This window comes from Pan paniscus, chromosome 13 (assembly GCF_029289425.2).
Source record: "Pan paniscus chromosome 13, NHGRI_mPanPan1-v2.0_pri, whole genome shotgun sequence".
Taxonomy (NCBI): domain Eukaryota; kingdom Metazoa; phylum Chordata; class Mammalia; order Primates; family Hominidae; genus Pan; species Pan paniscus.
The window spans coordinates 127,067,434-127,093,471 of NC_073262.2; the positions used below are offsets into that span (position 1 = coordinate 127,067,434).

The following is a 26,038-nucleotide window of genomic DNA, read 5'->3' on the forward strand; positions in this document are numbered from 1 at the left end:
AATACTTTGTGGATATTGTTAAATTTAAATATTCCCAGGCCCACCATTCAGAGATTCTGATTCAGTGGTGTGGGAAGAAGTCCAGACATCAGGGTGTTTTTAGCAAGCATCACAGATAATTTTGAGAAAAGTAGCTCATGAATGACACTTCGAGAAACACTACCATGAGAAATATTTTTTCCCCAAATAAAGCAGCCCCTTTTCTGTTTCTATATTTATGAATGATGAGATTATTCTGTAAGTAAAATTGTGAAATAGAACATGTTAATTTCAAAATCTTCAGTCTCACCTTTTTAAAATTTTTTTAACATAATGTTTGAAGTTTTAGTTTATTTTAAAAGTCAATTTTAATTCTCTTAAATTGGTTTTCATTTATGGTAAAGTTTTGTCATTTATGAGAATAAGAGATTTTTTTCCTTCATTTAACATGTTTACTTAATTCTCAGAAATATTTGAGGCTGCATGTTAGAATCCCTTTTTAAAATATGCCAGTAAGGAACATGTCTGAACTTACTTTTTAAAGTTTACTACGTTATTCACTTTCCTTGGCATATCTCCATTAGAGTTAGAATAGGTAATCAAAAACAGTCATTGACCTGATTGTAGGATTTTGACTGGATATAACTTTTTTTTTTTTTTCTGAGACAGGGTCTCGCTCTGTTGCCCAGGCTGGAGTGCAGTGGCACCATCTCGGCTGTCTGCAACCTCAGGCATGCACCACCACATCCGGCTAATTTTTGTATTTTTAGTAGAGACAGGGTTTCACCATGCTGGCCAGGCTGGTCTCAAACTCCTGACCTCAAGTGATCTGCCCACCATGGCCTTCCAATGTGCTGGGATAACAGGTGTGAGCCACTGCACCCGGCCCACTCATTATTTTGAAGAGAATATATCCTATGGGCTTCAGGGGAATTTTTAGGAAATCTACCTCTTTTCCTCAAACAATTAATGTCAGAACTTTGATGCAAATTCTCCTTTCCTTAAAACATCTCCTAATCCAGGAGGCTGAGCAAGGCTGATCTTCTACCTGGAAAAGTGGAAGAAGTGAGAGGTCACGAGTCACTTGGACATCACTGTACCACCTAAGGCCCAATGGAGAATGAGTAAGGCTACTATAAACATGGTTTATCTGTGCTATAGGAATGCAAAACATTGTTTGGTGTCAGAATTTGCAAAACATGCTTTATAGCAATTCAAAAATATAACATGTAAGCCTGTAAGACACTGAATAAACCATCTAAGTCATCTAAGCCCAATGCCTTCATTTTACAGATTGCATAAGTGAAGCCCAAACTTGCAGGAATCCCAAGATCTCATTGAGAGTGAGATTGAATCTTAATTATCATTACAAGCCTATGCATGACTTCCAGAACATAATAAGCATTAAATTGATAAATCAGGTTTCTTGGATTAATTGTGAATGAATTGAAATAGCTCCTGGATTTTCTAACTCTCAAGTCCAATGTCAAACCCAGAACAAAACAATTTGACACCAGAATGACCTTTGGTATCTCCTGCAGGTAATGTGGACCCTGGTATATTTTAGTTGTTTCAAACAACTGAAAGCTGTGTCTGTTTTCCTGTATCTTTGCCAACACTGAGCAGCATTAATATTTTTTATATTTATTTAATTATTTATTTATTTGTTTATTTATTTTTTGAGACAGAGTCTCACTCTGTCGGCCAGGCTGGAGTGCAGTGGCACGATCTTGGCTCACTGCAACCTCTGCCTTCTGGGCTCAAGCAATTCTCCTGCCTCAGCCTCCCGAGTAGCTGGGATTACAGGGGTGTGCCACCATGCCTGGCTAATTTTTTTTGTATTTTTGGTAGAGACGGGGTTTCACCATGTTGGCCAGGCTGGTCTTGAGCTCCTGACCTCAAGTAATCCACCCACCTCAGCCTCCCAAAGTGCTGGGATTACAGGCGTGAGCCACCGTGCCCGGCCAATTGTCCTCTTTATTACTGATATCGAGCAGCTTTTTTCATGTTTGTTGGGAAACTGTCATTCTCCTGTGAATTTGGAATGCACTTCCTTATTGTGTTTTACCTTCCAATGTTACTGTCAAGAATATCATTCATTCTGATACTTGATATTTGTACGAAGCCTTTCACTCTCTGTCAGAAAATTTGTAAGCTCTTTTCTCTGTTCCTAGTGTTATGAAATTTTGTGTCATAATGATAGACTTTGGATTGTGTCTACTTTGAGCACTTGGTAGGCCCGTTCCATGGGAAAAACTCATTTAGCCTTAGGACAAAACTGTTTCTTTGCCTTTCTTCTTCTTCTTTTTTTTTTTTTTTTTTTTCTATTCTCTCTTTCTGGAATTCCATTTAGATATCTAACATCCTGAGCCAGTTCTCAATCTTTTTTCTCGCATTTCCTCCCTGCTTTCCAGTAAATTTCCTCAACTTGATTTCCCAATTCTTCTATTGAGTCTTTCATTTCTATGATGATATTTTTAATTTCTAAGAGCTCTTAACTCTCTAAATATCTTTTATTTTTAGAGCATCCTGTTCTTGCTTCACTGATACCATATCTTCTGTTAGCCCTCTGAAGATAGTTCTTGCACATTTTCCTTCTCCGTGAAGAGTCTCTCTGTGCTTCTAAGTAAGTTTCTCTGTCTTGGTCACTCATATTTTATGCTTTTGTCATTAGCTGTTAGAATAGGCATCCAAAGGCAGATTGGAAGCTCTGAGTGTGAGGTTTGTCGACCACCATCTTCACTTTGCAAAGCTCTGGCTGGGCCATTTCTTTAGGGCACCCCTGATGTAAACAGCTCTGTGTCTCTTGTCTTGGGGGAAACCCAGTCCATCTGCCTAGAGGATTCATCTGCCTGGCTACCAGCATTCTGAGAGCTCTGCTGGGGAAGTGGGCTTCAAGTCTCAGGTTTAATACATCAGCTTTCATTTACCTCTCCATTTTCAGAAAGATATCTTCACCCTCAACTTGTTCTGGTGCCCTCTGTTTTATTCTCTCCAGGAAAAGCAACAACTTCAGTCCAAATTTGAAAGTGGAAGAGAGCCAGTTAAAGGCTCTGTGGAGAGCTAGAAAAGATACTGAAGGTCTAACTTCTTAAACAGACTAGCAAATAATCCTCTCTGGTCTTTTCATCCACTTTCATGGCTTCTTGATAGGTCCAATCCTGAGAGTTTGGAAGGCTCTGTAGAGTCAATCAATTGCTGCTTGATTTTCTCCACTGTCCATTGATGAGTCAGCTTTCTAGGAACGTCTCTGCAGATCCTAACTTTCCTTACTGCTTTCTCTTGCCCTCTTTGTCCTTGAGGATTATGCAAAAAGCAAACAAATAAACAACTAAAGACTCCTTTACCCTCATTTTTGTAGAATGTCAATAGGGAGTGGAGATTAAATGCATGTGTCCAATCTGACCTCTTTAACCAACAGTCTCCATTTACTTTCAGACGAACTTGAGAACCAATTTGTTTCTGTCACCGACCTACTCACTCCCACCTAAGGCAAAACTCTTGGTTTTATCCATCACTTCTATTTTCGTTTGCTCACCCATTTGTTTCTAGTTTTAATTTTATTATATCATTTTCTTTTCTTCTGACTTGTTTTGTGGTTGTTTCATTACATGCTTGAATTGAATGCTTAGTCTCTTTCTTATTTAATAATAAAAGCATTGGCCGGGCACTGTGGCTCATGCCTGCAATCCCAGCACTTTGGGAGGCTGAGGCGGGCAGATCATCTGAGGTCAGGAGTTTGAGACCAACCTGGCCAACATAGCGAATCCCCGTCTCTACAAAAAATGCAAAAATTAGCTGGGCATGGTGGCACATGCCTGTAGTCCCAGCTACCCGGGAGGCTGAGGCAGGAGAATCGCTTGAACCCAGGAGGTGGAGATTGCAGTGACCTGAGATCTCATCATTGCACTCCAGCCTGGGTGACAGAGTGACACTCCATTTCAAAAATAATAATAATAAAATAATAAAAGCATTTTACCCTGAATTTTCTTCAGTGTATGGCTATGGCCAAATTCTGTAGTTATTGACATCTAATATTCTCATTGTCATTCAGTTGTAAAGAGATCATAATTTCAATTTTTATTTCCTTTCTGACAGGAGTGTTTTAATTTTAATTTAATTTTATTATTATTATTTTATTTTATTTTTATTTTTTAGAGATAGGTTCTCACTCTGTCACCTAGGCTGGAGTGCAGTAGTGCGATCATAGCTCACTGCAGCCTCAAGTTCCTGGGCTAAAGTGACCCTTCCACTTTGGCCTCCCAGCGTGCTGGGATTACAGACATGAGCCACCACACTCAACCTGTTAGGAGTGTTTTAGAAGAGTAGTCTTAAGTTTCCAAATGGGATAATTTTGTCATCTTTTTATGTATTAATGTCTAACCTTGCTTCATTGCCCATCGAGAGAAAGTAGGTCTGTAAGAATTTTACTGAATTCTTTTTTACTTTTTTATATTATGCCACTGTTATTTTTAAAATTCTTTTTTACAGCCTGTAAAACTTCATAATTCCCCTATGAAAATAATTTAGACTTAATCATAGTTTAAGTAGCATAGTGCAGGCAATGTTTTTTAAAACTTTTATATGCTTTTCTATTTGCCACATATTTGAATCTAAGGTGTTCACTCACCATCAAGAGATGTTTTAAAGTGAAAATTATTAAGATTCTTCCATAGAGAAGAAATGTAATGATGAACAAAGAGTGCTCAGTTTCTGACATTTAAATGGCATTTTGCAGTAAGACAATAGGCGAATAAGCTTGAAAGTCAGTGGAAAACAAAGAAATGCCTAAACTCCTTTGCTATCACTTAATATATCAAATGCTAGGCGTAGATCAGAAAGATGTGGAATTTTTCCCAGAGTTCATAGAAAATCATCTTGTCTGCCATGGGGGTTTAACCAGGAGGCTACAATCAGACAGGTGGAGGATAACTAACAGAAGAAATAAATGGGGGGTTTGTCCCTTCTGGTGCTGAGAAGGTAGTTGGAAGGGCAAGACAAAGAGGCAAAAGGAGACTGAGGCACAGGGGGAGGAAGTCACACGTGTGTCCCAAAGTCCTCTTCTTGGAGCCTTGGCTTGGTGAGGAAAACCTGTGTTAAAATGACTATGAGGCCTCTATTCCCAGCTGGGATGTGGAAGGAACCTGAAGGCCAGGACGGCCCAGTTCAAACAAGGGAAGCCCCAGGAAACATAAGAAGATAGGCGGTGTAGTTATGCAGCCAGGAGTGGGGACCTAAGTGTGAGGCCCCCACCCTTGTTCACATCTTCAGAGATGGGGACACTGAATTAACAAGCAGCAGGTAGGGCAAAGTCTGTGGTGGGGGCGCATGGGCTAAAGTGGGGATGGAGAATGTGGGTGAGGGGCTGCAACTTCACTGAGAATTGAGAGGAGGCCTATGAGGCAGTAGGGAGGGGCAAGTGAACCTCCTGGAGCCTAGAATGAATAAACCATGAGTTCACCCCTTCCAGAAGCCAGATGCAGGTAGGGGATACTGGGAGTTGGATGGGACCATCCACCTCTTGGCAGATTCCAGCCAGTGCAGACCTGTATTAGTCCGTTTTCACGCTGCTGATAAAGACATACCCGAGACTGGGCAATTTACAAAAGGAAGAGGTTTAATGGACTCACAGTTCCACGTGGCCGGGGAGGGGCCTCACAATCATGGCAGAAGGCAAGGAGGAGCAAGTCATGTCTTACATGGATGGCAGCAGGCAAAGAGAGAGAAGAAGAAGCAAAAGCCAAAACTCGTGATAAAACCATCAGATCTCGTGAGACTTATTCACTACTATGAGAGCAGTATGGGGGAAACTGCCCCCCTAATTCAATTATCTCCCACTGGGTCCCCATATGGGTGGGGACACAGCCAAACCATATCAACACCCAAGGACCAACTCAAGATCAGAAGCCTTTTTTCACCCGAAAACAACACAAGACTCTCTCAGCTCCACTCCATGTTCCAGATATCAAGCTAGAAAAGATCAGGGAAGGTGCAATGAAACCAAAATCTGCACAGTCATGCCCCCGTAAACCAAGTTAAGCTTAGAGAGTACATCAATTGTTGTTTTAAGCCAAATTGGCATAAAACTAAATTGGACTAAAATTTAAAATTTGTCCTACCATTCAGCAGATGGCAGTTGGAAGGGAATTCAGAATTGCTTTAAGCAGAGCTTCTCTCCTGGGAATCTGATTAAATGGAAGGTTTTGATACAGTAGGTCTAGGTCGGAGAGTGAGTTTTTTTGCTCATCATTGTTTGTTACATGTTCACTGGCTCACAGTTTTGCAAATTTGAATTTGGATACAAATTTACTTTTGGCTGGAGAATTCCAAAAATACTCTGTTTAGAAAGTTTTGTGACTGGTTCATAAGCAGCTTTCTTTTGCCCTCAGAGATGCCCCATTGTTTGTCTGGTATAGAACTCTCAGCAAATGTGTTTTCCTCAGAAATTGCCAACTTTGCTCCACACTGCATTTGGAATTTGGTATTGGAGACAAGAATTCCGATGTCAGTCCGCTTCTTTTTCCCTTGTAGGCAAATGGTTTATTGTGTTTGTCAGTTTGGAAAACACATTTTATCCTGAGAAATCAAATGTATGTTTTTCAATTTGTTTCAACTTTTAAAATATTCGTGCTGAACATTTGTGAGGCATTTTGAGTTAGAGTTCATGCCATTCTTAAACTTGGGGAGTTTGTTTTTTTTTTGTTTTTTTTTTTGTTTTGAGACAGAGTCATGCTTTGTCACCCACATTGGACTGCAGTGACATTGATCTTAGATCACTGCAGCCTTTAACTCCTGGGCTCAAATGATCTTCCCACCTCAGACTCCCAGTACATAGCCCTACAGGCGCACACCACCATGCCTGGTTAGTGTTTTTATTTCATTGTTTTAGAGATGGGTTCTGGCTGTTTTGCCCAGGCTGGTCTTAAACTCCTGGGTTCAAGCCATTCTCCTTCCTTGGCCTCCCAAAGCACTGGGATTACAGACATGAGCCACTGTGCCCAGCCAGGAAATTTTCTTTCTGTTTGTTTTGGAGGGTTTGTTGTTGTTGCTTTTTTTGTTTGGTTTATTTGAGACAGAGTCTCACTTGGTCACCCAGGCTGGAGTGCAGTGGTGCAATCATGGCTCACTGCAGCCTCAAATTCCTGGCCTCAAGCAATCCTCCCATCTCAGCCTCCCTAGTAGCTGGGACCACAGATGCATGCCACTGTGCCCAGCTAATTTTAAAATTTTTTAAAGAGACAGGGTCTCCCTATGTTGCTCAGGCTGGTCTTTGTGTTTATTTATGGCTTATCATCCATTTGCTTGTTTCCTGACACTCCTATTTCACAAATATGGGGCCTCTTTGGTCTATTCTTTATGTCTCACCTTTTCTTTTCTAAATTCTCTTTCTTGATTGTTTAGCTCTGCACTCTGGAAGAGTTCTTTACCCTTCAAAATATTTTCATTGTTGGGAATGTTCATCCCATTCAGTGCTTCTAATGTGTTAAGGAATTTTTTGACAATTATGTTTTTTTTAATTTCTAAGAAGTCTTTCTTATTTTTTATTTTTATTTTTTGGTTGGTGCTTTTTCCTGACCATAAAGATTTATTGTTGCAATATCCTTGAAGACATACATTTAAATATTGTTAAATTATCTTTTGCTTTCTGCATTAATTCTGTCTTACTGGGGCCATTTATCAACTCTTCAGTTTGGCATCCTGTCTTCCAGTGGCTGATGCTATTCAGGACCCATGCATGGTTGCTGCTGGCCCCATCCTCACCTGCGATCGTAGAGCCTAATTGTATCGTATTACTGGGGACATGGGCTGTCAGTCTCCACGGTGGTCTGACTGCAGGAGGCCCCAGCTTAGTTTTTACCTTGGGCCGATGAGTATGTCGGGGCAATTTTATCTCCTGTAATTTAGAGGTGATCTGCCCTGAGATTTGGAAGCTCATGGGAGTTATTATTTTCTTACATTGGCCTGAGGAAACTGCTTGGTAAGTGAGCTTTCCCCTGCAAGATAACTGATGGCAAATATGTCAGTCTCATTTGTATCATCTCAGTTGACATCTGTGGCACCAGGGTTGAAGATGGTACCCATCTCTAGTTTTCAGTGGTGAGAGAGCATTTTCTTTCCACATCAGTGAGACACGTGGGTGAAGAACTTGGAGAAGGATAGAGATCAAGATGGCATGTTCTTAGTCTGCACTATGCTCACATTTCCCTGATAATAAGAATTGTGGAGTGACAGCCGCTTAGGCATACTACATTCAATGTAACAATCCATTTTATGCAAACAATCAGAGTTTAGAAAGAGGACTACCTTTTTTCCCTTACTAGGTAATAGTCCTTTCCCATTCAGAAAGGATTGATACCAGTCAAATTGTTCTGCAGGTAAATGAGGTTAGAAAGAAAATTTTCTAGAATTTGGAGGTGTAATAAAATGTAACATGGTAGTGTTCACTATATAGAAAAAAAATAAATTTTTCAAGAAAGAACTTCTAAACAGTCATTTTTCATGGAAACATGTAAGAGCCATATCAAAAACTAAACATTCTAGTTAGAGGCCTGACACTACCTGACTTCAATAATTATTATAGAGCTATAATAATTAAGACAGCATGGTATGGGCCAATAAATCGACCAATAGATCAATGGAACAAAATAGAGAACACAGAAATACATACTCAACTGATTTTTGACAAAGGAACAAGGGTAATTCAATGGAAAAAGAGAATTCCTGCAATAAATGGTACTGGACATCCACATGCAAAAAAAAAAAAAAAAAGAACCTAGACACAGACCTTGCACATTTCACAAAAATTAACTCAGATGAATTATACAATTGTCCCTCAGTAAACACTGGAGATTGGGTCCAGGATCTCCCCACCCCCACCCCATGTATACCCAAATCCATGCATGCTCATCTGCCTTTGGCCCTGTGGAACCTGTGTATACAAAAAGTCACACCTCCATACACATGGGTTTCACATCTCACAAATACTGCATTTTAGATTTTCCATCCACATTTGGTTGAAAAAAAATCTACGTATAAGTGGAGCCTCAAAATTCAAACCCATGTTGTGCAAGGGTCAACAGTATATTTAATATGAAATGCAAAACTCTAAAACTTTCAGAAAATTACTTGGAAGAAAATTTATGTGAGCTGGGGTTTGACAATGAGTTTTTAGATTCAACATCAAAAGCATGATCTATAAGAGAAACAAATGAAAGCTGGACTTTACTAAAATGTCAGACTTCCCTGTAAACCACACTGTTAAAAGAATGGAAGACAAGCCACAAATTGGGAGGAAATATTTGCAAAACATGTATCTTATAAAGGACTTACATACAAAATGTACAAAGAATTCTTAAAACTCTACAGTAAGAAAACAACCCAATTTTAAAGTGGGCAAAATATCTGAACAGATAACTCATCAAGAAGATCTACTGATGGCAAAAAATATATGAAAAGATGCTCAACATCATATGTCATTAGGGAACTGAAAATTAAAAATAACGATGAGATATCATGACATGCCTATTATAATGGATAAAATCCCCAAACTGATGATAACAAATGCCAGTAAGTATACGAAGCAACAAGAACTCTCATTCATTGCTGATGGGGAATGCAAAATTGTACAGCCAGTTTGGAAGACAGTTTGGCAGTTCCTTATAAAGCTAAAGATAGCTTATAAAGCTATCATCCAGGAATCCTGCTCCTTGGTATTTACCCAAGTGAGTTGAAAACTTACACCCACACAAAACCTGCACACTGACATTTATAGCAGATTTATCCATAATTACAAAAAAATCTGGAAGCAACCAAGATGTCTTTTAATAAGTGAATGGGTAAAGAAACTATGGTACATCCATACAATGGAACACTATTCCATGATAAAAAAGAAATGTGCTATCAAGCCATAAAAAGACATGGAGGAACTTTAAATGTGTATTGCTAAGTGAACAAAGCCAGTCTGAAAGGCTACATGCTGTATGATTCCAACTATATGATGTCTTGAAAAAGGCAAAACTATAGAGACTAAAAAAAATTAGTAGATGTTTGAGAGGAGGAGAAAAGGAATGAAAAGATGAGCATGGGGCATTTTTAGTGCAGCAAGACTACTCTGTATGATACTGTAATGGGAGATACATAATAATTATGCACTTGTCAAAACCCATAGCAGGAGAGAGAAGGGGTATATGGGAACTTGGGAACTCTGTACTTTCTGCTAGATTTCCTGTAAATCTAAAATTGCTCTTAAAAAACAAAGTCTATTAATTTTTTTTAAAAAACAGTATCTTCCTAACCACTCTTTATTTTTTAATTTTTCCCAATTGTAGGTATGTGAAAATGAAATATTGAAGGAGCAAGGAACAATACAAAGTCTTTCTGGATTTATTGCCTCTTTCCTAAGTAGTGCTTGAACTTCCCATATTGCTATAAATTCATGTCATTTGTCTCACTTCTCCCATTCAATGGTACATTCTCTAAAGTGGTTGGTTAATGCTATGGTTTGAATATGGTTTGTCCCCACCAAAACTCATATTGAGGCTTCATCCCTAATGTGGCAGTGTTGGGAAGTGGTGCCTGTAAGTAGTCATTGGGTCATTAAGATGAATTAATGTCTTTCTCTTGAGACTGAGTTAATTCTAATGGGATAGATTCGTTCTTGTGGGAATAGATCAGTTCCTGAGAAAGTCTCGTTATAAAGCAAGGTTGCTCCTCATATTTTTCCCCTTTTGCACTTGCCTGGTTCCCCTTCCATTTCTCTGCCATGTTTTTACACAGCATGAGGCCCTCACCAGAAGTCACGAGAGGCAGCTGCCCAATCTTGAACTTCCCAGCCTGCAGAACCATGAGCTAAATAAACCTATTTTCTTTATAAATTACCCAGTGTTGGGTATTCTTTTATAGCAACACAAAACAGATTATGACGGTTGGGTGCTTTGCATGTTGTGGATTATTGATAGCTACCAGCTAAATCAACCAGCCAATTCTACATCAATTCTTCAAGTTACTTTTAATATTCCAAACCCAAGGATGATAAATTATCAAATATATTGCCATCAGCATGAAAAGAATTAAGATATAAAATTATACTGTTGGACTTAATTTTACATGAGTTTTTACTGGCAAAAACACCTTTACATGGCCTTCCTCAAATGAATTGTACAATCATGTAAAAGGGTGGCCTTTAAAAAATTCAGAAATAATATTTTATGTTGTAGAGTAACAGAAGAAATGTCAATACGAGAAAAACAAAATAGAATTTACATGCTGATCTCACATTGATATGTCTTGATCTTACTTTAATAAACTCTGATCACATTACTGTGTGGAAGTTATTAAACTTTTCAGGCTTCTATCTATAAAGAAAATAAACCTTGACATATGGTTCATTAAACTAATTATAAATGTGACATTGCAGAAAAGATAAAATAATTTGTTTACTTGGTGTGGTAGGCTATTTAATGGCCCCCCAAGATGTCTATATCTTAATCCCCAGAACCTGTATGTTATTTTATATGACAAATGGGACTTAGCAGATATAATGATGTTAAAAATCTCGAGAGGCATGATTAGCCTGGGTTAGCTGTGGGCCTAATGTAATCACAGGGTTCTTAGGAGGAGAGAGAGTCAAAGAGAAAGTGATGTGACAGCAGAAAAAAGTACAAGAGGAGGCCAGGCGCAGTGGCTTACACCTGTAATCCCAGCACTTTGGGAGGCCAAGGCGGGCATATCACGAGGTCAGGAATTTGAGACCAGCTTGGCCAATATAGTGAAACCCCATCTGTACTAAAAATACAAAAATTAGCTGGGTGTGGTGGCACCTGTAGTCCCAGCTACTTGGGAGGCTGAGGCAGGAGAACGGCTTGAACCCAGGAGGCGGAGGTTGAGGTCAGCCAAGATGGCACCACTGCACACCAGCCTGGGCAACAGAGCGAGACTCCATCTCAAAAAAAAAAAAAGTGCAAGAGGACACAGATTTAAAGATGCTACACTGCTAGCTTAGAAGATGGAGGAAGAGCCCATAAGCAAGGAATGTAGGCAGCCCCTGGAAGCAGTTGGAGGCAAAGAAATGGATTCTCCCCTTGTGCCTCCAAGAGGCACCAACCCAAATGACACCTTGACTTTAGACTAGTGAGACTTATCTTGAACATCTAACTTTCCAAATTGTAAAAGAATAAATTTAACCCACTATGTCTGTGATAATTTGTTATAGCAACAACAGGAAATGTATATACTCACGCAAAAATAACCCATTTCATAGTAGCTTTCATTCTGACACGGATTCAAAATTAAGGAAATAATAAACAATAACAAAAAAAAGTTTTGGGGGGTAGGGGTGTATGAAAATACATCCAATCACTCCAGGGACTCTGGGAAATTGAAAGCCTGTTTGGGAAGGACTAGTAGATATATACGTGTCTTGGTGTATTAGTCCATTCTTGCATTGCTATAAAGAACTACCTGAAACTGGGAAATATATAAAGAAAAACTGTTTAATTGGTTCACAGTTCCACAGCCTGTATAGGAAGCATGGCTGGGGAGGCCTCAGGAAACTTACAATCATGGCAGAAGGTGAAGGGGAAGCTGGCACATCTTACGTGGCAGGAGCAGGAGAAAGAGAGAGAAGGGGGAGTTGCTACATGCTTTTAAACAACTAAATCTCATGAGAAATCACTCACTACCATGAGAACAGCAAGAGGGGAATCTGCCCCCATGATCCAATCATAATTTGCCAGTAGATTTGGGTGGGGACACAAATCTAAACTATATCATTTGGGTTCTACATCAGGAAACAACTCATACCTAACCACAGGAAGTGTCTGACTTACCATGGTTGGACTTCCATTAAATTCAAGAAAAATACAAATGTTTGTCACTATTGGTAGATCAGAATTTTCAAAAGAAAATGCTACATAGTGGATGAATTCAATGCAATTAAGGAGTCAAGTGTCCTCGACTGGCAACCAGAAGACTACATCTGGCAGTTGTACCATTTAGACTGTGGTCAAGTCCCAAGCTCTTTTCTCTATGGTGAGAATGTGTCTTAGTCTGTTCAGGCTGCTCTAACACAAATACCACAAACCTGGAGTCTCACTTGGTCACCCAGGCTGGAGTGCAGTGGCATAATCTTGGCTCACTGCAACCTCCACCTCCCAGATTCAAGCGATTCTTCTGCCTCAGCCTCCTAAGTAGCTGAGATTACAGGTGCGCACCACCACACCCAGCTACTTTTTGAATTTTTAGTAGAGATGGGGTTTTACCATGTTGGCCAGGCTGGCCTCAAATTCCTGACCTCAAGTGATCTGCCCACCTCGGCCTCCCAGAGTGCTGGGATTACAGACATGAGCCACCTCGCCCGGCCAGCAATTTTAAATTATACAGTTACACATCATAATTCTGGAGGTTAGATTTTCTCTGCACTTCAGAATCTAAACCCAAATTGTCTTGCCACATCTAAACAAACTCTCACAACACCAAGCCCTTCCTTGCTCCCTTCCTTCTGTTTCATCCTCATTGACTCCTGCGTAGCCATTTTGCCACGTTAGTGATTTTGCTTCCCAGTCTCTAGCACGAGAGAAGCAAGGAGGCTTTGAGAGTCTAGCACAGTGAAAAGGGGGGCAACTCACAGCCATTGCATAAATCATATAAATCTTTGGCTGTGCTAGATAAACAACACTTTTGTATATATGTAGACTTCTTTATATATTTTATATATTTCTAGTATTTTTACCAAGGAAGGGAGGTATTCACAGCATGTCACCTGATAATGATGCACTTAGCAATGGGAAATTAACTTAAAAACATTCTATTTCTTAGTAAACACATTTCCTAAAAAGTTCCATCTATATGACCTTGTTCATGTATATACTTTTCTTGTCTAATATAGAATTTTATTTAATAATATGCTGTTTCTTAACAAAGGTAAAAGGTAGTGAAATAAAATCAGGGTTTAGCCTCATTTTATTACTATGTGGTTTGCCATTTGGTGAACTGTGTATCTAGTCCTTTATAACAGATATTATCAATATAAAAAAAAGAAAAAATTACCAATCTGCCCTTTGGCTGTCTACTTTTAAGATTTGATGTCACTCATCATGCATATACAAATGTGCACACTAATGTACACATATATGCATACATGCATACAAGTGCAAAAAACATGTACGCAAAAATAGATTTCAGTAGTGTGACTTTTCACAGCTGTTTTAGTTCTTTTTGGGTCATATTGATTGCAAAAAGTGAGGAAAATGGAATTTTTAAGGACTACAGGAAGTTCTTAGTAGATAATTTGTATATTTCAGGAAGTTACATTAGCAAAAGAGAGGGGAGAATACTATGATCTGGCTTTGTTTATAAATCAGTTTCTACACAATAAGCTCAGTTGATTACAGCATGATGTAATCAAGCTAATGAGACAGCTCGGGTTCATATGCAAGACCATTAACTCTACAAAAGTAGGGGTACCCTTCCCATTGTCTCATAAATGAATGCTGTTGTCATTAATGGGTCAGAATGAAGTTAGCATTTATTGAGAACTCACTAAGTGACAGATACCCTGCTAAGAGCTGTTACAGTGACAGCATGCCACCAGCTGCTCCTTTGGGAATTTAAGCTTCAATCTTCTAAGAGAGGTTGTAGAAGGGAAAGTCTCCCACAGTAGTGACAAAGCCATGCATCACTCAGTACTGCCACTGGATGTATTGTTAAGTCCTATGGAAAAGGAAATTTATATGGAGAAGTAAACATTAATAGGCTGTGTATCCACATGCAGGCCGAAGGAGCAATTACTGTGGCCAGGGTCATGAGAACAGCAATAATTAGTGAGTCTCCAAAGGGAAGGTGCATCTTTAGGGGCCAAAGTACAGGCTGGAAAGGGGCCCTTCCTGCTTAACCAATCTCGAGAATTGGAGTTTGATTTTGCCAAAGAGTTCATAGGTTTTCTTACATATTTAAGACCTTAATCTGTGTACTAATTTGATGAAATTAGTTTTATGAGTCTCATTTTGTTTACAAGACATAAAAGTTTTACAAACATGTATTTTTCTTAATTTGTGGCTCAAGAGAATATGGATCATTCTATGAAAGCTCACTAGTGAGAAATAATCCAAAAGTTATGTTTGGGGCCGAGCATGGTGGCTCACACCTCTAATCCCAGCACTCTGGGAAGCTGAGGCGGGTTGATCACCTGAGGTCAGGAGTTCCAGACCAGCCTGGCCAACATGGTGAAACCTTGTCTCTACTAAAAATACAAAAATTGGCTGGGTGTGGTGGCTGCACGCCTGTAATCATAGCTACTTGGGAGTCTGAGGCAGGAGAATCACTTGAACCTGGGAGGCAGAGGTTACAGTGAGACAAGATCATGCCACTGCACTCCAGCCTGAGCAACAGAGCAAGACTTTGTCTCGAAAAAAAAAAAAAAAAACCCAAAAGTTACATTTGAGTATTAGGGAGTTGGGAGTACCATGGTTCTTAAGGGAGTCACCTCCTGTCAGATTAAATTGACAATCATCAAAGACTAAATCTCAGTAGAAACACTGCACCATCTAGGTTGCAATAAAAATAGCCAAGATTACGCTTTATACTTATGTTTATGATCTTACAAAGTTGGTGGTACAAACATCTCAATTTTTGTCACCCAGATCTCACTAAATTGCTTCACAACCAATGGTTGCTATGGGGAAAAAAAAATCCAAATCTGTTCAGTAGGCACTCGCTTTTTTCTTAGACTTAGAATCACTCTTTTAGTGTTGCTATCTAAACTCTTAGAAATGGGATAGAGGTCACTGAGCTTTGAACACTTGGTTTCTAAATTCAACTTCTCCCAGTGGGAATACCTAATTAAAATGGTAAGATCACAGGTTGCCCTTTGCCTAGGAAGACACTATTACCAATTCTCCCTCTTCCTCCCCCTACCCATTAGGATCCACGGAGAGTTGGTTAGCTGTGATTAATACTGTCATCTGTGACCAGGAGTAGCTTGAAATTAACTGGTCCACTTTGTAATCAAACCTCATTTGATCAACATGTTGTCTTAACCAGATGAGGCATTGTAACTGCAGATAAATTATGTTAAAGAAAACCCCACAACTTGCAAATCACATCAACATTCTCATCTGATCAGTGAAATTGGAAGTTTATGTTTTATTGTACCATGTACAATCAAAAGCAATGGTTCTCAAACTTAGCTGCCCACAAGAATCACCTCAGGCTTATTAAATAATAATCTCCACAAGGGACATTACTTTTTTGTTTCTTTGTAAAGCTTTTCTAGGAAAATCTGGTGTGAAGCTAGATTGAAAAACACCAAAGCACTTGCCACACTTCTTTTGGAATTGCTTTTAAAAATCTATAGCACTCTTGTATAGCCTTAATGATTACAAACTTTCATTTCTATGAAAATGGCTTTTTTTTTTTTTTTTGAGTTTCACTCTTGTTGCCCAGGCTGGAGTGCAATGGAGCGGTCTCGGCTCACCACAACCCCCGCCTCCCGGGTTCAAGTGATTCTCCTGCCTCAGCCTCCTGAGTAGCTGAGATTACAGGCATGCGCCACTACGCCCGACTAATTTTGTATTTTTAGTACAGACGGAGTTTCTCCATGTTGGTCAGGCTGGTCTCAAACTCCCGACCTCAGGTGATCCGCCCACCTCGGCCTCCCAAAGTGCTGGGATTACAGGTGTGAGCCACCGGGCCTGGTGGCTTGCATTAATTTTTAATTAGCTCAAGGGAAGACTGGAGAATATGGATGCCTTATTACAAACTTGGATAATACTAATTTTGGTAAAAAAAAAAAAAAAAAAAAAGGACTCTAAGGAGTCTTGCATGAGTCTGTAGGCAAGCTTAAGAGGAGAATCTTTAAAATGCGATGAACACAGTATGCATACAGACTTTCTTGCCCTGAGGGGTACCCTCCTCAGCACCCTCTCCCCCATCAGATGTAGATGTTGAAATAGGTTTGTGACCGTCTATTTTATAGTCACACACATACACTGGTTGCCTATTGCTAGAGTTGCACTGGAACAAATGCAAATTCTGTCCTTTTCCTCACTTGATTTCACACTTGAGGTAAGTTTCCTCAGTCTCTTTCAGTCTACAATTCCATTCCATTAGAAAAATCTTTTTTTAATACAGAAGATAGTATTACATAGAAAATAAAAAGGTTCATTCTGTAGGTATTAATATCTGACATCAGTTGTATAAACTTATGAGAAAGAAAATACTTTATACCATATATCAACATGCATAGCTGATATTGCCAATTTTTTGTGAAGGATCTATAAAGTTTTACAAGATCAAGTTCTCCAAAAACATTTTCTAATAAAACAATGCAAACTTTCACCAAAATATGTGCCAAGAAAATCTACCTTCAGATTCAAATTCAATTTTCAAGGTTCTGTGCAGTCTGCCAAAACAGCCAGTAATTGGGGACACACGCTTTTCAAAGCACAGGTTTTGGAATTAAGAGACTTGGGTCCAAATTCCTGCACCCCATTAACTATTAGTGGGATTTCGTAAAAATTTTTATGTCACTAAGCCTGAGTTTTTTCACAGGATCTCCATAGGACCAAATGATCTAATACCGGTCAAGTTCTTATCACAGAGATGCTATGCAAGAGGGCTTAGAAGTCAGCATTTAACACAACATGCCGGCTGGGAACAGTAGCTCATGCCGGTTATCCTAGCGCTTTGGCAGGGCGAGGCAGGAGGATTGCTTGAGCCTAGCGGTTTGATGACAGCCTAGGCAACACAGCAAGACCCTGTCTCTACTTAAAGCAAAAAAAAAAAAAAAAAAAAAAAAAAAAGCTTGCATGGTGGCGTGCACTTGTGCTCCCAGCTACTTGAGAGGCTGAAGTGGGAGGATCGCTTGAGGCCAGGAGATTGAGGTTGAGGGTGTAGTGAGCCGCAATTATGCCAGTGTACTCCAGCCTGGATGACAGAGCAAGATGCTGTACACACACATACACACACACACACACACACACACACACACACACACACACACCCATCTGCAACCACATAAGAGCTGGTCTGTATTTTCCACTTTTTACTTAAAGTATCAGTAACTTCTACTTATAAAAATATCCTTATACTATGTCATAGCCCCAATAGTGCAGTACAAATTTTAATTTGTGAAGTTCAATTCTTTTAAAGATTTTCTTTCAAGACACTGAGTGATCATTTAGCACATTCATCTGAAGATTTACTGAGTGCCTACACCCACTACATACCAGACATCGTGCTGAGGCATTTATTCAAGAATCACAACTGCAGAAAGAATTCTGAGACTGAGAATTTTAATTTTCCCACATTGCAATAAATCTTGTATGCAATAAAGTTTATTAGTTGAACTGTCCTGTTATTAAAATCTTGAAATTTGACAATTTCATTGTTACTAAAAAATACACGTTTACTTTGAGCTGCTCATGTATAATTTTAAAGCTATTTTTGCATGGCTCACTCGAGGTCAACTTAGACCCTAAAACTGAGCATCAAATTACTTAAATGACACGCTTACAAATTTGCCATTTCTAAAATTAAATGCACGGGTTTCAAGACATCCTACTTGTTTTTCTCCTGAGAGCTAGCGTAATGGCCAATCTCTGTATCATTACCTGTTAAATTTATCTGCCATTCTTACGTCTCTTCTTCCTTCTGGCTAATTTGACATAGGAAAGGCACACAAAGGAAAACATTTTGTAAAACTGTAGATTTGAATTTAAGGTACATACCTATCTGTGGTACCCACTTAAGTATGTAAAACTTTCTCTAAGATTGTAGGAGACAAAGCGCCTATTTTCTTTTCAATGGACACATTCCAGAATAGCAGCAATCACCTTCCCTGTTTTCCTTCCTACCAAAAGTTGGTATCAGCAAATAATGTAAAGCTAACAAAAATGTGCAAAATTCCATATTGCAATGCTTCATGTATTAACTTTAGTTTGTCACATTACTATTCATGTGAATGAGGTACAAAATAAACGAAAATTTTTTAATATGGAAAATCGTGTCAATTTGTAACATGGAATATGGATAGGATTAAACCTAGGTCCAACTCCTGGCTCTGCCATTTCCTGCTAGCAACCTTGGACAACACTGGTATAATGACAGTTATGTCACATAAAGCCAATATGACAACTAAATGAATGAATATACATAAAATATTCAGAATAGTATCTGGCATATGATAAGCACTTAAATGTTAACATTTCTAATTATTTCTGCTTTGAGGACTAGAAATGACTTCTAATTTTGCTGACCTGAAATGTTTTAACATTCGTATTTACAGAATGCAAAATACTATGCAACATATAGTAAAATACATGACCTACAACTGATATGCAACAGCTTTCCAAGATTGACACAATATACCATATACTCTATAAAAAATTATTCTACAAAAGTCTTAAGTTACAGTAGACAGGCAAAGATAAAAATCTTTAACACTAGTTACTGAAAATGAGTATCTTAAACTGTAAACATTAAAACTGCTTTCCAAATTAAGGAATTAAATAATATTTAGAAACCTAAGATGATGCCAGTGTACTAGTCTTCTAGAGATGTAGGCATAATCTTAAAACTGGTTCTAGGCCTTTTCTGCTACCCAACACATCCGGTGAACAAAACATCAACAGTGCTTCACTATGAGAAGGATTCTTACCGAGAAGGCCTATCATCAGCATCTTGGGGGTTTGATAGTACATAATTACAGTGCTACACAGGTGACTCTAGCATACCTTTAGAAAGGCATGCATCTCTTCCCCCATTCCCTTTTTAAGTTCACTGACATAAAGAATCCTTGCAATCACAACCACTTTTTGTGAGGCTGTGCGTTCCCTAATTGCAATGAATTTTCAGTCTTTAATGTTAACGATTCAAAATAAACACTGTCCTGGACTTGATAATGAAGGCAGAGAATTATACTTTAACAGTTACTGAACAGATGACATCATTTTTGCAGTTGAAAAACTATGTATCCACCCTCCTTAAAAGTCTTCTAATAAATCACCAAAATTTCTCTGTACCAACAGGATGGAATGGTTAGGATGCATTTTTCTTTCAAATTAAAGCATTAAAAACTGAGAAAAAATAGCATTTGTGACCTCTTGCTAAAAAGAAAGCAATGTTAAATGTATTTTGTTATAAACTTTATGACCTAAAATAATACTTATGCGGTCAAACATGTAAACATTTTGTGTGACCAGTTTTTTCGGTGCAGCATCACATCGCCAGCAATCTCCAACCATTCAACTCAACTGCAATTCAGAAATGTTTTAATGTATTTAGAAGCATAAATATCAAACCTGTGCTCCAAAATTAACAAGTATGCCTCTAAACTCTAGATCTGATTTTTACAGCCACACTTGAGACAATGACGTAAACTTAAACTTTACTTTTAATGGCTTAAACTAGTACTAAAATGTTTAACGTCTCACTTAAGAGATTTCAAATAAAGTTTTTACATCGCTCATGTTTACTAACTCGACAATCTGAGCTGTCCTGTTTTCCCAGGTGTTAAATATCATTTAACTGGGAAATGAAAGCAATAAAAAAATTCTCAAACATGAACTACCATTACTTTCCTATAAACATCTTACCATTATAGAAAATTCCCAATTATGTCAAAATCAGAAGGTGAAACCCTTAGCTTTCCATGTTACACCTGACTTAGTACTACTCAAGTATGGTAAAAGTGTCCGGAGAATAATGTTCACAATACTTTTCATTGGCATCTTAATTGCATCACGTAGAAGTGGAAAATGTAGAGATAAAGAGCACAAGGCTTGTAATTCTACAGTACAGATGGAGACAAAATTGCAATAAAAGCATATTTGCAAGTCTAAAAGGAAAATTATAACCCAAGACGCATGGGGAAAAATATTTATGTGGAGTTTTTAATCCATATTAGAATTCAGTTGTTGTAACTTGACCATAAATTTAAACAGAAACCATCTTCTGAGACATACATTCTAATAAATGTATCAACAGTACTGATAGTCAACGAAGGGTCAATTTAAACTTATTAGTAACATTTCATTTTTCTATCCAACAGAAATCTATAGTGGTTTGCCCCATTACATATCTGAAACATTGTCTTATGAAAACAAAATGAAACAAAATTAAATAAAATTGAAGATAAAAATACTCTGGAAGCACAGGATATCTGACAAGAATCTTCAGCACAAAGCACATGTTTGAAAACGTGAAACGATGACTCTTTGGAGGACAACAGCTAAATATCCAAGAATCATCAGGTTTGAGAAATATTGCTTAATCACTTTCCAAAACACAGCTGCAAGAATTGAAGATTTCATTAAAACTATCAAGGTCATCATATTTATTGCATCTTTAGATTGCATTTTGAAACAGAAAATTAATAGTGCACCACAGCTTCACCAAAATATATATTTAGGGGCAGGGAGGACCTAGGATATTTATAAACAAAGTATAGACTGTATGTGCTTTTCAGAGGGGCTGAATTAAATATAACCAGCTGCCAACTTTGTGCTCTGACATACTTGAATTAGTGGGTATGTGTATACTAAATTCATTATTTTTGTCTACAATAAATGAAATAAAAACACCACCCTATACAATCCACTATTAGCAGTGAGTACAACAGCAAAAAAATTATTGTACAATTTACACATACTAAAATATTTTCTTTCTCTAGAAATAACTCAGAACAAAACCTAATCATTATAAGACTTAATTTGGGAAATCTCAAATTACAACAGGGAGAAACCAAATCAGGATGTGTACTTGAGCCCAAAACAAAGGTTCCTGGTCATAAGGCTAGAAGATGAGTAAGTGCAAGTGGTAGAATACAGCATGCTCAAATTGTATGCTTGGGTCTTTGTATATTTATCAAACCTTTAAAATTAAATAAGACTAGCTAAAGAAATGTCTTCAGAGCAAGATAACTGGGAAATCTGCATTTCTTTTGCCATTTTTGTTACCCAACTTACACAATGCGCAAAGTGCTAAGCAACACTACAAAACACATTTACATCAACACTGAAGACCTGGGGAAATGAAATCCAACAATTTTATTGTAATGAGCTGTATTTTCTAAATTTCTCTTTTATTTTCCTGTTTTCATACAGTAAAGAAAACAAAACGCAGCACATTCACATTTTCCCGAGGAACTGTAAAGATGATCTCTACAGGGATAAACGTTGTAAAGCCTGAAGCTCAATCAACTGATGTTGAAAACTCTCAAAGGGAGTAAAGGCTTGATCTCAATGGTCTAGAACATGTACTGTAATTTAATAGAAGAGATGGTCGTCTTAATATTTAATGATTTAAAAGAACTTCCCAGTCCATGCGAAGAGTACAGTCCAAGAATAAATCAAATTTCTGAACGCATTTTATGCTACATATGTGTATACTTTGCGATCCTCAGGTGTTCGTGCCAAATATTCTCTCTCAATAAGTCCTTCAATACGTTTCTTAATAACAACTGGACTTGGTAAGAATCGCGCCTTCAACTGCTGAGTTACCTAAAAAAGAAAGTAGATAGTATTTTTATATAAACACATAAAAATTCATATCTTTGAACAGAACTGATATGTCATTTTAACACTCAGAGACTGAACTTTACTAACTGGATTACCAAAGATAAAAGCACAGAAACTTTAAAAAGGTTCTGTTTGAAAATGTAATATTATGGTTACAACACACTTCCACAAATCAGAATGTGAATGCTAAAGTGGATAGCAGTTGAATAGTTGAATTAGTTGGAATTACAGTAGTGTGAGCATATGCCACCTATAGTTTAACCGTTTTGATGCCGTTATCTACTGAATTCTGAGTTATACTCAAAACTCACAGAACTTGGGTAGCCTATGTATTAAAGAACACAAACTCTGGACTCAGAGTACCTGGATAAACTCAGCTCTACCACTACTCGCTCTGGGACCTTGGCCCACTGGTGTGTACACTAAATGTGTTAACAGATGTAATGCCTTAGAATAAAGAATAATGCTGCCCAATCACAGTAAGTGCTTCTGTTGGTTTTTTCCAAGTACTATCAGGATTCTAAGTACTGTCCTATACATAATAATAAAATAATAACTAAAGCAGCAGTCATAGTCTGTCTATGCACTATTCATCCGTCATTTTGCATGTATGAGTTTATTTATTTTTTCTTTTTTGAGATCGAGTCTTGCTCTGTTGCCCAGGCTGGAGTGCAGCGGCGCAATCTCCACTCACTGCAAGCTCCGCCTCCCGGGTTCCCACCATTCTCCTGCCTCAGCCTCCTGAGTAGCTGGGACTACAGGCACCCACCACCACACCCGGCTAATTTTTTGTACTTTTAGTAGAGACGGGGTTTCATCGTGTTAGCCAGGATGGTCTCGATCTCCTGACCTTGTGATCTGCCTGCCTCGGCCTCCCAAAGTGCTGGGATTACAGGCGTGAGCCACCGTGCCCGGCCTATTTAATGTTCTTAACCCTGCAAAATAAGTTGTCTCATTTTACAAACGAGGAAAATAAAGCCAGAGAAGAAAACTGACATCAACAAGTAGTAAATAACAGAGCCAACAGAGATGAATCTAAACCTTTCTGACCTCAAAGTCCATGTTCTTTGCTCTAATGCATCCATGAGCCAGCTTTGCTTTTACTCTTGTTGATCAGTTCATTTCCCAAAGCCACAATGGATTGATAATTCTTTGGAATCTGAAAATTCAGCACTTCATTCTGCAACTACAATTTATCGCCCTTCCAGGATTACCACTCCTGTATCGACAAACTTGCTCTCAACCCATCACCTGAGATCTCCCACCCTTTGCCCTTTTCTTCCAGCCTATTAACAGCTCCTATCGACTTGCTCTCTCCCCTGTTTAACGGAGCCTGAACTGCATTCAAGATCACTTCTCTTGAAAGCTGCACTCTCAACAGGACCTTCTACTCCTGATTCTTTTGGTCCTATCCCATAAACACTATTTGATTAAACCTATATTCTATATGTACTACATCATTATCAACCTACCACAGAGGTCTTTGCTGAGTAAAGATGTAGTTGTTAACACCGTATGTGTACACCAGGAGTCAGCAAACTGCATTCACAGGCCAAATACACCCCACTACCTGTTTCTGTAAAATTTTACTGAAACACAGTCACATGTATTTATTTATTTTTTATTAGTTTTTTTTGAGATGGAGTCTCGCTCTGTCGCCCAGGGTAGAGTACAATGGCATGATCTCGGCTCACTGCAACCTTCGCCTCCCGGCTTAAAGCAATTCTCCTGCCTCAGCCTCCCGAGTAGTTGGGATTACAGGCACCCACCACCTGCTAATTTTTGTATTTTTAGTAGGACGGGGTTTCGCTGTGTTTGTCAGGCTGGTCTTGAATTCCTGACCACAGGTGATCCACCCACCTCGGCCTCCCAAGGTGCTGGGATTACAGGCGTTGAGCCACTGTGAGTCACATGCATTTATGTATTATCTATAGCTGCTTTCATGCTACAATTGGCCATTTACAAAAACATCTGCCAATCTCTGGTGTAGACTAACACAAATTTATAGTATTCAAAAGTTCAGCAAGTTCCTGAGCACCATTCTTCGACAAGTATTATTTCAAATTTCTGACAATCCCCTTAAACTCCTCAACCCAGTCCTGCACCAAGCTCATATCGGGTTTCACATAGAGAAAAGAAGCCATTTCAATTTGAAGTTCTTTAAATTCCCACCCTACACATGTACATTTATCCATACTTACACCAAATCTTGCTTAGCACATACCCCTGCACCCTGCCCTAGGTTCTCAGGAAGAGGCATGATCAGTAACATCTGTGTCAGTACACTACCATCATCATACTCTCTATACAATCCTCACCTTTCCTTTTCTAGAATGTGGTATTTATCCCTTCGTCTCATTTTTTTCAATTTAAGGATCCATTCTTTATTCGTAGGATATAAACATGCTCAGTATCCTCCCATTTTGGGGGGAAAAAAGCCCAAACCCTTCAACTCTACACTGAATCCTCTAATACTGCTCTCTCTACCCTTTCCCTTGACCCAATACCTCAAAGAATAAGCCACTCTTGGTGGTTTCCACCTCCATTTCCTTCTCAAGGCACTACCATTGGATATCCACTTTCACGAGTCCAATGAAAATGTCTGAGAAAGTTAACCTGTCACGTAATTGCCAAAGTAAGTGTTTATTCAACTTGGTTTTTCCATGATTTTTTATATTACTGACCACTCACTCCTTGTAATTCTCTTCCCTTGTCATAGGACACTGTCATTTTGTTTTCTTTTCCTTCTAAAGCAGTGTTCTCAAATTTGAAAAAACATCAGAATCACCTACAGCTCGTGTTAAAAAACCAGACTCTTGGGCCCTATCCTCAGAGTTTCTGATTCAATTCTCAGGCTCTGGTGGAACCTAAGGATCTGTGTTTCTCATGAGTTCCCAGGTGATGCTAAGGTAGCTGTTCCAAGAACCACACTGTGAAAACCAGTGCTCTAAAGAGTTTCTGTTGTTACACTCACCGTTCCTAAAATAAGGGAGGGGTCTATCCCATAGTTCTTTCTTGCTCTCCATGCTAACACTGAGCAATTTAATCAACACCTGTAGTTTTAACTGCATTCTCATATAGCTAATTCCCAATGCAACTTCTAGCCCTCATGTCTATTGTCTTCTACCTGCCCCTGGATGTGCCAATACACAATAAAGTCAACTTGTACAAAACAATATTAAGTGACATCTGGACCACAGCGGCACATTACATTACCCTTCTCTTTTCGGTTAAAGAAACAAACCTCTATCTACTCATTCAAGCCAGAAACCTAAACGGCGTCTTCAACTTCTCCCTCTCACTTCCCATTATCCATCAGTAAAGTCTGTCAATTCTACTTCCCAATTATCTTGATTCAGTTTTCTACCCTCTACCAATACTTTACCCAGGTCCTAATCCTCTCCCACCTATCTTAATGGCTTCCTAAGGGGTCTTCCCCTCCTTAGTTTCCCAATTTGTAAAATGAAAGCATTTAATGAATGGTAACCATTATTAATTTTTAGAAGTAAAGGGAGTTTGTTTACACAAAGGTATTAATAGCAGTG

General features: G+C 38.6%; 1 protein-coding gene across 3 annotated transcripts in view; it reads right to left on the reverse strand.

The window, feature by feature from the left end:
* Positions 1–22,003: 22,003 nt before the first annotated feature.
* The window catches only part of CUL3 (cullin 3), a 111,528-nt gene continuing 107,493 nt past the window's right edge, over positions 22,004–26,038 (reverse strand). For all 3 annotated transcript variants that reach the window (XM_034955274.3, XM_034955275.3, XM_055109144.2), the window contains one exon: positions 22,004–22,475. In XM_034955274.3, the coding sequence (XP_034811165.1) occupies positions 22,344–22,475 (132 nt within the window). In that variant the 3' untranslated portion in view covers positions 22,004–22,343. The remainder of the gene's footprint in view (positions 22,476–26,038) is intronic.